Source organism: Anomaloglossus baeobatrachus, chromosome 4, assembly GCF_048569485.1.
Source record: "Anomaloglossus baeobatrachus isolate aAnoBae1 chromosome 4, aAnoBae1.hap1, whole genome shotgun sequence".
Classification (NCBI taxonomy): Eukaryota; Metazoa; Chordata; class Amphibia; order Anura; family Aromobatidae; genus Anomaloglossus; species Anomaloglossus baeobatrachus.
Window position 1 is genome coordinate 14,897,282 of NC_134356.1, and position 14,253 is coordinate 14,911,534.

General features: G+C 54.0%; 2 protein-coding genes across 2 annotated transcripts; one reads left to right on the plus strand and one right to left on the minus strand.

Annotated features, from left to right (window-relative positions):
- Nucleotides 1-9,755: 9,755 nt before the first annotated feature.
- LOC142302612 (histone H2B 1.1) lies at nt 9,756-10,841 on the minus strand. Its single transcript, XM_075343715.1, has one exon. It carries the CDS (start codon nt 10,816-10,818, stop codon nt 10,438-10,440), a length of 381 nt encoding a protein of 126 aa, XP_075199830.1. The 5' UTR covers nt 10,819-10,841; the 3' UTR covers nt 9,756-10,437.
- A 304-nt stretch (nt 10,842-11,145) lies between these two features.
- On the plus strand, nt 11,146-11,532 carry LOC142302608 (histone H2A type 1). Its single transcript, XM_075343712.1, has one exon. The coding sequence runs from the start codon at nt 11,146-11,148 to the stop codon at nt 11,530-11,532; it is 387 nt and encodes a 128-aa protein (XP_075199827.1).
- Nucleotides 11,533-14,253: the final 2,721 nt, after the last annotated feature.

A 14,253-nucleotide genomic window follows, 5' to 3' on the forward strand; every position in this document is an offset into this window, starting at 1 on the left:
ATCCCGCCTTTATGACCCAGAGGCAGGAAGATGAGCATGTGCTCCACGTGACGTCTCCTGATTCGCTCACTGATATCACACGGCCCGATGACGAGGCTGGTGATGTGCTGAATCCTGACTGGCTGGGCCAGGACGTCACGAATCCTGATTGGGTCACGCCCGTCTCGCGCCCGCCCTTGGGTGGAGCTACACCTCCTTAAAAGCTCCCCCTGCCATCATGGTGGCACGTGACCGTCCTTCTATGTTTGGATGTCTGGCAGCGTGCTGCCATGCCACTGCTTAGGCATTATTGTCTTTTGTGGGCTTTGCCCTTGCTGCTCAGGCAGCACCTAGTTTGCAGGTCTTGCCCCTGCCTTGCTGCTCCGGCAGTATCCCGTTTAGCAGGCTGTGTTCCTGTCCCAGGTGAGCTCCTCGAGTCTCTGTCGGACTCACTTGGTTTCTGAAGCACACGTGCGTGGGCACCTCTGTGCTACCCCCGTGCCATATTCCTGTGACTCCCGCTGGCACACGTGTGTAGGCACCCCTGTGCGTCCCCGTGCAACAGGTACACCGTACGAGAAGCCCCGAGCCATACAACCCTCACGGGTTAGGGCGGACCGGTGTACATAGATCATCTGTGACGTTCCAGACGATCACTAGCAGCAACCCGCTCACTCTTTCCTGACCATAGCAGCGGTCCCTTACACCGCACAGTGGACCTTGACCGGTGGAAGCTGTCCATTTCCCATCTTGGCACGCTTCCCCGGGTCCCCCTCGTAACATTACGGTCGCGCCAAAGGTCTGGCTATGGCGGAAGAGCAGCAGCAGTTGCTGCGTTATGTGCAGCAGTTGGAGTCACGATTGGCAGCAGTGGAGCGGTCTTCCCCCGATAAGGCTGCTCTAGCAACAGTTGCCACCCAGGCGGCTACTCAGGCTGTGGAATTGTGCGGAAGGTCGCCTCGCCTTGCGCTCCCAGAGCGCTTCAGCGGGGACAGCTCTGAGTGCCGTGGTTTCATAAACCAGGTTACCACCTACTTGGAGTTGTCCGACTGATTACGCTACTGAAAAGGCGAAGGTAGCCTTCGTCCAGTCCCTGCTCACAGGGAAAGCGCTAAAGTGGTCCACGCCGTTGTGGGAGCGCGGAGATCGGGTGGTGAATCACCTTCCAGTTTATCTTGAGGCTATAAGAAAGGTGTTCCTCGGGCCTCAAGTCACCCACGACTCCGCGCTGCGGCTCCTACGCCTTCGGCAAAGGTCCACTTCAGTCGGGGACTTTGCAGTACAATTCAGGACACTCGCCGCAGAGCTGGACTGGCCAGATAAAGTCCTGGTCCCTGTGTTCTGGGAGGGTCTGGCAGGGTTCGTCAAAGACGCGCTGGCCACGCGTGACGTGCTGACCACCTTAGAGTCCTTGATTTGGCTTGCCTCTCGCATAGACATCCGCCACGCGGAGCGGAGGCTCGAGGTCTCTTCGGCACCCACGTCTTCCTGGTCTACAGAGCCTCTGACTCCCCTTCCCCACCAGACCGGTCTCCCAGCCAGCTCTATTGACGATTCTGTGGAGCCAATGGAAATCTCCACAGTGGTCTCCTCTACCACAGGTTATCGGCCGTCGGTCGATTGCTTTACCTGTGGGCAGAGGGGACATGTAGACACCCGATGTTCGAAACCATCGGAAGAAACAGTGTCTTGTTCCACCTCCAGTCAGCGTGAGGAGGGTCACTTCCGTTTCCCTAGACCAGGTGCCACCTGGTAAGACCCTCATTTCCCCTGACCCACGGAATGATGTGCTGTCATGGGATCATGCCTCCAAAAGCAGGGGCCACTTCAGGGTCGACGGGACCAGAGAACCTGCGGTCAGGCATTATTGGGGGCCGGAGGTAGCCCAGGATGTACAGGAGAATATGCGAGTCTGTACGTCGTATGCGTATAATAAACCGTTCAGGCAGAGACCTGCGGGTCTTCTTCACTCTGCGCCATCTTTCGCACTTGGGGACCTAGTGTGGCTGTCTTCTAAACATATTAACCTTCCGGTACAGACAGCCGAGTTCGCTCCTAGGTACCTGGGTCCGTTTATAGTAATAGAGCGGGTAACCCCGGCGGTATATCGACTCCAGCTCCCTCCATGCTGGGCTATTTCTAATACTTTTCATGTATCTCTCCTGAAACCCGTACGACCTAAAACCTCGGGGTCTCTGCTGTCCCAGGTTGGCTTCTCATCCGACGACCCTGAAGTAGCGAAGCTAGTAAGAACAAAAATTGTACAGGGCAAGAGGTACTTCCTCGTGGAGTGGGTCGGTCGTGGCCCGGAGCATAGGTCCTGGGAATTGGAGGAGCATGTCCACGCCCCCGGTTTGGTCCCCCATTCCTTGTCTGCCACGAGCCCTCCTGCTCAGCAGCGCCAAAGGTCTGGGAGACTGCAGGAGTTGCCTTCTCAGAAACACAGCAGAAGGGTGACACCTAGTGGTTCTCCCCTTGCAAGGAATGGAGCAGTCTCCCATCCCTTGCCTGCCACGAGCTCTCCTGCTCAGCATCACAGAGGGTCTGAGAGGTTGCGCAGTGTGCAAAGAATAGATGCTCAGGGAAGCAGCAAGACTTCCCATGTCTCTGCACATTGTGAAACCGGGGATCCCGCCTTTATGACCCAGAGGCAGGAAGATGAGCATGTGCTCCACGTGACGTCTTCTGATTCGCTCACTGATATCACACGGCCCGATGACGAGGCTGGTGATGTGCTGAATCCTGACTGGCTGGGCCAGGACGTCACGAATCCTGATTGGGTCACGCCCGTCTCGCGCCCGCCCTTGGGTGGAGCTACACCTCCTTAAAAGCTCTCCCTGCCATCATGGTGGCGCGCGACCGTCCTTCTATGTTTGGATGTCTGGCAGCGTGCTGCCATGCCACTGCTTAGGCATTATTGTCTTTTGTGGGCTTTGCCCTTGCTGCTCAGGCAGCACCTGGTTTGCAGGTCTTGCCCCTGCCTTGTTGCTCCGGCAGTATCCCGTTTAGCAGGCCGTGTTCCTGTCCCAGGTGAGCTCCTCGAGTCTCTGTCGGACTCACTTGGTTTCTGAAGCACACGTGCGTGGGCACCTCTGTGCTACCCCCATGCCATATTCCTGTGACTCCCGCTGGCATACGTGTGTAGGCACCCCTGTGCGTCCCCTTGCAACAGGTACACCGTACGAGAAGCCCCGAGCCATACAACCCTCACGGGATAGGGCGGACCGGTGTACATAGATCATCTGTGACGTTCCAGACGATCACTAGCAGCAACCCGCTCACTCTTTCCTGACCATAGCAGCGGTCCCTTACACCGCACAGTGGACCTTGACCGGCGGAAGCTGTCCATTTCCCATCTTGGCACGCTTCCCCGGGTCCCCCTCGTAACAAAGTGTCTGCGGGTGAGTATCGTGGTATAAACATAAATGAATGGATAAAACAATTGGCGCAGGGCCCTGTATTCTGATACTAGCAAACATAAAGCGAGCGGGGGCCCCAACAGCTTCATGCCACGGGGATAACCAACAGACAACAAGTTGTGCACAAAGGCAGGCTCCGGATCACTAAGTTACACCGGTAGGACCGGGTACCTGGACGGGCTTCCCGCAGCGGCAGCTGTACTCAGAGACTTTGGTTTACCTACAGTGTGTGTGTCTCCATTCTTCCCCTCATCCAATACCACGACTACCCGCAGTGAGTACCCTGATCCCTGCACCCTGTCCTCCCATACGCACCAACACCCTGAGCCTTCCCTACCTGCGGAGGCACGGACACCTTGCTGCATCACACCATCCGCCCCGGTCCTCTCTCCAGCAGTGAACGTACTCCCAGTACCCACAGGTGGTGTCACAAACTGTTCCCCTGTAAATAACCCCCTTCTCCAGTTTTGTGTGTCCGCCGAGCCCGGGTCCGAACCACTCGAGCCAAGACCACTCTGGATCTGAGCACCCTGGTTGCACAGCTCCTCACACAGTATGGTGTCCCCCACACAGCTCCTCACACAGTATGGTGTCCCCCACACAGCTCCTCACACAGTATGATGTCCCCCACACAGCTCCTCACACAGTATGATGTCCCCCACACAGCTTCTCACACAGTATGATGTCCCCCACACAGCTTCTCACACAGTATGGTGTCCCCCACACAGCTTCTCACACAGTATGGTGTCCCCCACACAGCTTCTCACACAGTATGGTGTCCCCCACACAGCTTCTCACACAGTATGGTGTCCCCCACACAGCTCCTCACACAGTATGGTGTCCCCCACACAGCTCCTCACACAGTATGGTGTCCCCCACACAGCTCCTCACACAGTATGATGTCCCCCACACAGCTCCTCACACAGTATGATGTCCCCCACACAGCTCCTCACACAGTATGATGTCCCCCACACAGCTCCTCACACAGTATGATGTCCCCCACACAGCTCCTCACACAGTATGATGTCCCCCACACAGCTCCTCACACAGTATGGTGTCCCCCACACAGCTCCTCACACAGTATGATGTCCCCCACACAGCATGGTGTCCCCCACACAGCTCCTCACACAGTATGGTGTCCCCCACACAGCTCCTCACACAGTATGGTGTCCCCCACACAGCATGATCTCCCCCACACAGCTCCTCACACAGTATGATGTCCCCCACACAGCTTCTCACACAGTATGGTGTCCCCCACACAGCTTCTCACACAGCATGGTGTCCCCCACACAGCTCCTCACACAGTATGGTGTCCCCCACACAGCTCCTCACACAGTATGGTGTCCCCCACACAGCTCCTCACACAGTATGGTGTCCCCCACACAGCTCCTCACACAGTATGGTGTCCCCCACACAGCTCCTCACACAGTATGATGTCCCCCACACAGCTCCTCACACAGTATGGTGTCCCCCACACAGCTCCTCACACAGTATGATGTCCCCCACACAGCTCCTCACACAGTATAGTGTCCCCCACACAGCTCCTCACACAGTATGATGTCCCCCACACAGCTCCTCACACAGTATGGTGTCCCCCACACAGCTCCTCACACAGTATGGTGTCCCCCACACAGCTCCTCACACAGTATGGTGTCCCCCACACAGCTCCTCACACAGTATGGTGTCCCCCACACAGCTCCTCACACAGTATGGTGTCCCCCACACAGCTCCTCACACAGTATGGTGTCCCCCACACAGCTCCTCACACAGTATGGTGTCCCCCACACAGCTCCTCACACAGTATGGTGTCCCCCCACACAGCTCCTCACACAGTATGGTGTCCCCCACACAGCTCCTCACACAGTATGGTGTCCCCCACACAGCTCCTCACACAGTATGGTGTCCCCCACACAGCTCCTCACACAGTATGGTGTCCCCCACACAGCTCCTCACACAGTATGATGTCCCCCACACAGCTCCTCACACAGTATGATGTCCCCCACACAGCTCCTCACACAGTATGGTGTCCCCCACACAGCTCCTCACACAGTATGGTGTCCCCCACACAGCTCCTCACACAGTATGATGTCCCCCACACAGCTCCTCACACAGTATGATGTCCCCCACACAGCTCCTCACACAGTATGATGTCCCCCACACAGCATGGTGTCCCCCACACAGCTCCTCACACAGTATGGTGTCCCCCACACAGCTCCTCACACAGTATGGTGTCCCCCACACAGCATGATGTCCCCCACACAGCTTCTCACACAGTATGGTGTCCCCCACACAGCTTCTCACACAGTATGGTGTCCCCCACACAGCTCCTCACACAGTATGATGTCCCCCACACAGCATGGTGTCCCCCACACAGCTCCTCACACAGTATGATGTCCCTCACACAGCTCCTCACACAGTATAGTGTCCCCCACACAGCTCCTCACACAGTATGATGTCCCCCACACAGCTTCTCACACAGTATGGTGTCCCCCACACAGTATGATGTCCCCCACACAGCATGGTGTCCCCCACACAGCTCCTCACACAGTATGGTGTCCCCCACACAGCTCCTCACACAGTATGGTGTCCCCCACACAGCTCCTCACACAGTATGGTGTCCCCCACACAGCTCCTCACACAGTATGGTGTCCCCCACACAGCTCCTCACACAGTATGGTGTCCCCCACACAGCTCCTCACACAGTATGGTGTCCCCCACACAGCTCCTCACACAGTATGGTGTCCCCCACACAGCTCCTCACACAGTATGATGTCCCCCACACAGCTCCTCACACAGTATGGTGTCCCCCACACAGCTCCTCACACAGTATGATGTCCCCCACACAGCTCCTCACACAGTATAGTGTCCCCCACACAGCTCCTCACACAGTATGATGTTCCCCACACAGCTCCTCACACAGTATGGTGTCCCCCACACAGCTCCTCACACAGTATAGTGTCCCCCACACAGCTCCTCACACAGTATGGTGTCCCCCACACAGCTCCTCACACAGTATGGTGTCCCCCACACAGCTCCTCACACAGTATGGTGTCCCCCACACAGCTCCTCACACAGTATGGTGTCCCCCACACAGCTCCTGACACAGTATGGTGTCCCCCACACAGCTCCTCACACAGTATGATGTCCCCCACACAGCTCCTCACACAGTATGATGTCCCCCACACAGCTCCTCACACAGTATAGTGTCCCCCACACAGCTCCTCACACAGTATGATGTCTAACCACAGAGTACGATGTCAACCGTGATGTCACACAACTTCGAATGCAGTATAATGTCCACATTACTCGCCCCAGGGATGTGGGGTACTCTGTTCCGGGCGTTGTTTAATGGGATTATGTCACGGGGGCCAATGTGCCCGATCGCGTGGCCCTGGTGGTCGCTGAAAGTCAGTAAATAGTAAAATAAATAAATTAAAAGTATTTTGTGACGCCACCTACGGTTCCAGTATGGTTACTGGGGCTGCAGGTCAGACCTCTGGGGTGAGGGTTAGGCAGCCAGTTGTTTACACTTCTCGTAGGTGAAGCGGGGTCCCCAGGGCAGTTTTAGTAGTACACAGATATGGCAGGTTTTTTTTACAGCATTTTTAACTGTCACTTTAGTGCAGCAGCCTATGGCTCCTCAGATGAGAGAAATAAACTGCGTCACACCAATTCATTAACTCTGACCAGGTTTTACTTGCAGGTAATATTTAGGGTACAGATTCTGATGTGACAATTTTTGGTGATTTGGGAACAGTCAGGGAAAAGAGGGGGCCAGGCCCGGGGTAATTACTTGGCTTTGTTAAGCCCCGGGCACGTCAGGCCTCCCCTCTTCACCGGGCCCCAGTCACAGCCGCAGCAGAGGGGCCAAGCTGTGTCGTTTCAGTCACTGCGCACATGGCTAAATTGCAGGCAAAGCCCTTCTAGGGCAGCACATGCAAATTAGCCACTGAGCTAACCTAATGCACAGCAATCCACTGCCGGGTGCGGCTCATCCTCATCCCCATTATAGAGACTCCACCAAGTAACATCTGCAGAGATCACAGCAGAGATGAGCGGCGCCAGCTCCTGTGAGGACGGGGCCAGCTCCTGTGAGGACGGGGCCAGCTCCTGTGAGGACGGGGCCAGCTCCTGTGAGGACGGGGCCAGCTCCTGTGAGGACGGGGCCAGCTCCTGTGAGGACGGGGCCAGCTCCTGTGAGGACGGGGCCAGCTCCTGTGAGGACGGGGCCAGCTCCTGTGAGGACGGGGCCAGCTCCTGTGAGGACGGGGTCAGCTCCTGTGAGGACGGGGTCAGCTCCTGTGAGGACGGGGCCAGCTCCTGTGAGGACGGGGCCAGCTCCTGTGAGGACGGGGCCAGCTCCTGTGAGGACGGGGCCAGCTCCTGTGAGGACGGGGTGGTGGCTCAATGAACTCTGATGAACCTGTGAAATCACTGTTGTGACACCCACGGTAGTGCAGATGTCATAGGGGTGTCGTCAGAAGGTCACCCCGAGTCCCTTGATACTCCGATTGACCTCCTGATGTCACTGCACACACTGCTTGATACTCCTTTCACCTTTCCCCAAAACTGATGTCTCCGGAGTTCCCTCTGCTTCCAGGTCCTCGGTGCAGTGAATATGCAATGATCAAAATATGTGAACATGAAATATAGGAATTTTTGCCCTGCATTACTGCTATCGGAAAATAAATTTGACAATAGCGAGGTACGTCTTGTCATTGGCTGTCAATGTTACACAATTGGCCATTTTGTAATCCAAGTATTTCTTTTTTTCCAATAGCAGCAAAACGGCAAAAATTCCCATATTTCACATTTTTTATTTAATGTAAAAAAAATGGCTTGGGGTCTCCCGATTATTTATAACCAACCAAGGTAAAGCAGACAGCTGGGGGCTGGTATTATTAGGGTGGAAATAGTCATGGCTATTGACCCCTCCCAGCCTGAAAATATCAGCCTGCAGCCACCCCAGAATTTTTACATCCCATTAAAATTTCCAATTCTGACTTTACCCGGCTCATCCCGATTGCCATGGTGCGGTGGCTACCGGGGTAATATATGGGGAGGATGTCAGCTGTGATTTGTTAAAAATCAAAGCTACCATCAAGTCCTCGGATAGTAATGGGAAGGCGTCTATAATACTCCCTATTACCAACCCTGTAAGTAAAGAAAATAAACACAAGCACCCAGAGAAGTCCTTTATTTGAAATAAAATATACATACCCCCTCGCTCACTCTATTATCCCCCAAAACACCCCTGCAGGTCCGACATAATCCAAGCTCCAAAAAATGTGCCACGACGCTCCTTTTTCTGCTACATCCAGATGCTGCAATGAAGGCAAATATGACCGATCACTACAGCCTCTGGGACACTGACAGCAGCTGGAGACCTCGGCTGTGAGGAGCGGTGACGTCACTGAAGTCACCGGAGTTCACACCTGGAGACTCCCAGGGTATAATGTGACCGCCGGTCACCTCTGCCGGATTGTGGGACACGGCGGCAGGACAGTCCAGCAATCAGGTCACCGGAGTTCACAGCCGGAATATCGCCACATCCGCTCCTCTCTACAGCAGCAACCTCACATTGTATAATTACACAGCAGGGGCAACACATAGGTCTGTTACCCCCATATACTCCTCAGTGCTCCCCATATCCATCCATACAGGGCCATACACTGCTGTGCACCTTCCATGTTGTTTACATCCCATATTGTACTTTTTACACTCGTATAATGCTTTTTCATACCGTAGTAATATTCAATTTTGTATTCCCTTCCCGACGCGTTTCCTCTATAGTGATTTATCAGGGGACCTTTTTTGAGGCTTGTTAAGGGAGCATGGAGCTTATTAATCCCTGTGCATGAACCTCCATGTCACGCTGCATCAGAGGCTGCGCTTTCCATAGAGTCCATGGATGCAGCGGCCCCTGATGCAGCGTGACATGGAGGTTCATGCACAGGGATTAATAAGCTCCATGCTGCCTTAAGACTCCAAAAATCTCCCCTGATAAATCACTAAAGAGGAAACGCGTCGGGAAGGTGAGCACTGAGCACGTTTATGGATCCTTACCTCGGGCTGTAATACGTTTATTGTGGAATTTCACATACCCCATGCCCTACACGTTAAGGTAACATTGATCCATGCTTCTGACAGAGGACGGGCCATGACATTATACCCCATTATACTCCTGCCAGGTGTTCTATAGCAATAGGAGGTATTAATAGTCTCATATTGCCTAACCATATGATACTTTAGGCTAAAAAAGCAACAGTAAGGTTCTACAGACGAAGCAATATCTGAGCAATTCTTTTGGAGAGAATCTGACAAGCTGAAAATACTCTGATATAAATACCCAAATTGTTCCTATTCGTCCGTAACTGGTTATGTATTCACGGGGGAAAAATTAGGACTTTGAGTCTTAATATATTTAAAAGTTATTTTTTTATTCCCAATTGCTTACATACCAAAAAAATATTGTGATACTCTAATATTCAGTGTTACTCCAAACAGTCCAGTATTATAATATGAAAAAATCCATACAGCGCTGTATACAGCAATATAGTGCGGACATCAATCACCGCGTGTTACCGAGAACAAAGAGCGGAAACTCTCAGCCATAGGGCGGGAATTTCATATTCAGCGCTCAGCCAATCAGCACTTATTAGCGTTTCAGCTCCTCCCACAAACGATTTATTAACGATTTAGTGCCTGCGAAGTTCCCAGCCTTCTAGTAAACGCCATACAAATCTTTATACATCTACAGTATATACTGATATATATCCCCATATAATACTATAGTCCCCATATGCTCTATACCGTCATTATCTACAAATAGTTTTGTATACTGACATTACCATATAATCCCATAGTTCTGTGTAGTGCAGTTATACACAAACTGCATCTGTAGCGACCATCGCAACGCAGATCTGCGCCAATCACTGCCAAGCCAGAAACAGACCATCCAGTATAAAGCTCAGATTAGACAATGTGGTGGCCCTTAGAAGAGCCTTTGTGGTGTGGGGGATGGGAGCAGCGGTGGTGATCACTTGGCGCTGGTGTACTTGGTGACGGCCTTGGTGCCCTCGGACACGGCGTGCTTGGCCAGCTCTCCGGGCAGCAGCAGGCGCACGGCGGTCTGGATCTCCCGGGAGGTGATGGTGTGGCGCTTGTTGTAGTGCGCCAGGCGGGAGGCTTCCCCTGCGATGCGCTCGAAGATGTCACCGACGAAGCAGTTCATGATGCCCATGGCCTTGGAGGAGATGCCGGTGTCGGGGTGCACCTGCTTCAGCACCTTGTACACGTAGATGGCATAGCTCTCCTTCCGGCTCTTCCTCCGCTTCTTGCCGTCCTTCTTCTGAGTCTTGGTCACGGCTTTCTTGGAGCCCTTCTTGGGCGCTGGGGCGGACTTGGCGGGATCAGGCATGATGAGAGCAGAAAGATCTCTTCACTGGAGACAGAATAATGATCCTGCTCCACCCAGAGCGGCCGTATTTATAGCCCGGCCATGCAAATGACACTGCGGTCACATCGCTGTTCTATTGGGCGAAAAAAAGCATGTGACCAATATGACGTCATGATCTCCGCCCTCGCAGCTTATTGGTGGATCCACAAGTCTCATTTCCATGGATGACTTCAGATTCAGTCAATGACAGGAGAGGAGGGCGGAGCAGCAGCTTATAAAAGACGCCGGAGCCGGCACACGCGTTATATTTGAAATTTCTGGCTTTGATATTTTAACGCTCAGCACAAGATGTCTGGACGCGGTAAACAAGGAGGGAAGACCCGAGCTAAGGCCAAGACCCGCTCATCCCGGGCAGGACTGCAGTTCCCGGTCGGTCGTGTGCACAGGCTTCTCCGCAAGGGCAACTACGCCGAGAGGGTGGGCGCCGGCGCTCCGGTCTATCTGGCCGCTGTGCTGGAGTATCTGACCGCTGAGATCCTGGAATTGGCCGGCAATGCCGCCCGGGACAACAAGAAGACCCGCATCATCCCCCGGCACCTGCAGCTGGCCGTGCGCAATGACGAGGAGCTGAACAGGCTGCTGGGTGGGGTGACCATCGCCCAGGGAGGCGTCCTGCCCAACATCCAGGCCGTGCTGCTGCCCAAGAAGACGGAGAGCAGCAAGAAGGGCAAGTGACGCCGCTGACCCCGCATCATCCACAACACAAAGGCTCTTCTAAGAGCCACCACCCCGTCCTCACAGGAGCTGGCCCCGTCCTCACAGGAGCTGGCCCCCGTCCTCACAGGAGCTGGCCCCGTCCTCACAGGAGCTGGCCCCGTCCTCACAGGAGCTGGCCCCGTCCTCACAGGAGCTGGCGCCGCTGATAATTCATGTTGTGTTAATGGGAAATATAGCAATAGGCAGGGTAATGTGTATCAGGATGTTAGTACATTGGGTATAAGTGGTACTGGTAGTTTATGATTTGAGGCTTTGCGCCGAGTAATAGGCGCTGTTATGACCTTTCTCAGAGGGAGCTCGGGACGGTGCTGAGCGCTGCAAGAAAAGTGAGCGCCTCCGATCCCGTATCCTCCATAACCAATGGCTCTTCTGACTGATCTGTGCAGAACTGCAGATCTTGTATAATAGTGGAGGTTTTGTATAACGCAGAGTTATATTCCTGTCATATTAGTATTGGATTTGCAGAGCGAATAATGCAGTATCCTATTGGGTTGGCACAGTGGGTATAAGTGGCACTAAACGTTTTTCATGTGGTGTCACCCGCATTCACTGCTCCGAGCTTATACACGATCCCCACCCTCCATGTCTGTAGCGAGAGATGCTGAATACAAGCCGCTGTTGTGCCCTTTCTCCAGGGATTGGGGCCGGTGATGGGCGCTGTCCATTAGATGGGTATAATGTGGGCAGAAGTTGCTTCTCTACCTGCGCCTCCTGATAACTCCACTAGTGCAGAGCGACCCTGTGTTCCTGCCCCGTCCCCAATCCTCATGTGGCGGAGCAGTGATAATGACTAGAGCCAACAGTATTGGTATACCCCCGTATCGTATCATGTATCGCGCCTCTATATAGAGCTGTACAGACCACACAGAAGCACAGCCGCCTCTGTATAGAGCTGTACAGACCACACAGGAGCACAGCCGCCTCTATATAGAGCTGTACAGACCACACAGGAGCACAGCCGCCTCTATATAGAGCTGTACAGACCATACAGAAGCACAGCCGCCTCTATATAGCGCTGTACAGACCACACAGGAGCACAGCCGCCTCTATATAGCGCTGTACAGACCACACAGGAGCACGGCCGCCTCTATATAGAGCTGTACAGACCACACAGGAGCACAGCCGCCTCTATATAGCGCTGTACAGAGCACACAGAAGCTCAGCCGCCTCTATATAGCGCTGGACAGAGCACACAGGAGCACGGCCGCCTCTATATAGAGCTGTACAGACCACACAGGAGCACGGCCGCCTCTATATAGCGCTGTACAGACGACACAGGAGCACAGCCGCCTCTATATAGAGCTGTACAGACCACACAGGAGCACAGCCGCCTCTATATAGCGCTGTACAGACCACACAGGAGCACAGCCGCCTCTATATAGCGCTGTACAGACCACACAGGAGCACAGCCACCTCTATATAGCGCTGTACAGACCACACAGGAGCACAGCCGCCTCTATATAGAGCTGTACAGAGCACATCCTCCTCTATATAGAGCTGTACAGATCACACAGTAGCACGGCCGCCTCTATATAGCGCTGTACAGAGCACACAGTAGCACGGCCGCCTCTATATAGCGCTGTACAGACCACACAGGAGCACAGCCGCCTCTATATAGAGCTGTACAGACCACACAGGAGCACAGCCACCTCTATATAGAGCTGTACAGACCACACAGGAGCACAGCCTCCTCTATATAGCGCTGTACAGAGCACACAGGAGCACGGTCGCCTCTATATAGCGCTGTACAGACCACACAGGAGCACACCCGCCTCTATATAGAGCTGTACAGACCACACAGGAGCACAGCCGCCTCTATATAGAGCTGTACAGACCACACAGGAGCACAGCCGCCTCTATATAGAGCTGTACAGACCACACAGGAGCACAGCCTCCTCTATATAGCGCTGTACAGACCACACAGGAGCACGGCCGCCTCTATATAGCGCTGTACAGACCACACAGGAGCACAACCGCCTCTATATAGCGCTGTACAGACCACACAGGAGCACAGCCGCCTCTATATAGCGCTGTACAGAGCACACAGGAGCACAGCCGCCTCTATATAGAGCTGTACAGAGCACACAGGAGCACGGCCGCCTCTATATAGAGCTGTACAGACCACACAGGAGCACAACCGCCTCTATATAGCGCTGTACAGACCACACAGGAGCACAGCCGCCTCTATATAGCGCTGTACAGACCACACAGGAGCACAGCCGCCTCTATATAGCGCTGTACAGACCACACATAAGCACAGCCGCCTCTATATAGCGCTGTACAGACCACACAGAGCACAGCCGCCTCTATATAGCGCTGTACAGACCACACAGGAGCACGGCCGCCTCTATATAGCGCTGTACAGACCACACAGGAGCACGGCCGCCTCTATACAGCGCTGTACAGACCACACAGGAGCACAGCCGCCTCTATATAGCGCTGTACAGACCACACAGGAGCACAGCCGCCTCTATATAGAGCTGTACAGACCACACAGTAGCACAGCCGCCTCTATATAAAGCTGTACAGACCACACAGGAGCACAGCCGCCTCTATATAGCGCTGTACAGACCACACAGGAGCACAGCTGCCTCTATATAGCGCTGTACAGAGCACACAGGAGCACAGCCGCCTCTATATAGCGCTGTACAGACCACACAGAAGCACAGCCGCCTCTAT

Excerpts from the sequence above, each read along its gene's own strand:
- LOC142302612 (XM_075343715.1), bottom strand. The coding sequence starts at position 10,818 with ATGCCTGATCCCGCCAAGTCCGCCCCAGCGCCCAAGAAGGGCTCCAAG.
- LOC142302608 (XM_075343712.1), top strand. The coding sequence starts at position 11,146 with ATGTCTGGACGCGGTAAACAAGGAGGGAAGACCCGAGCTAAGGCCAAG.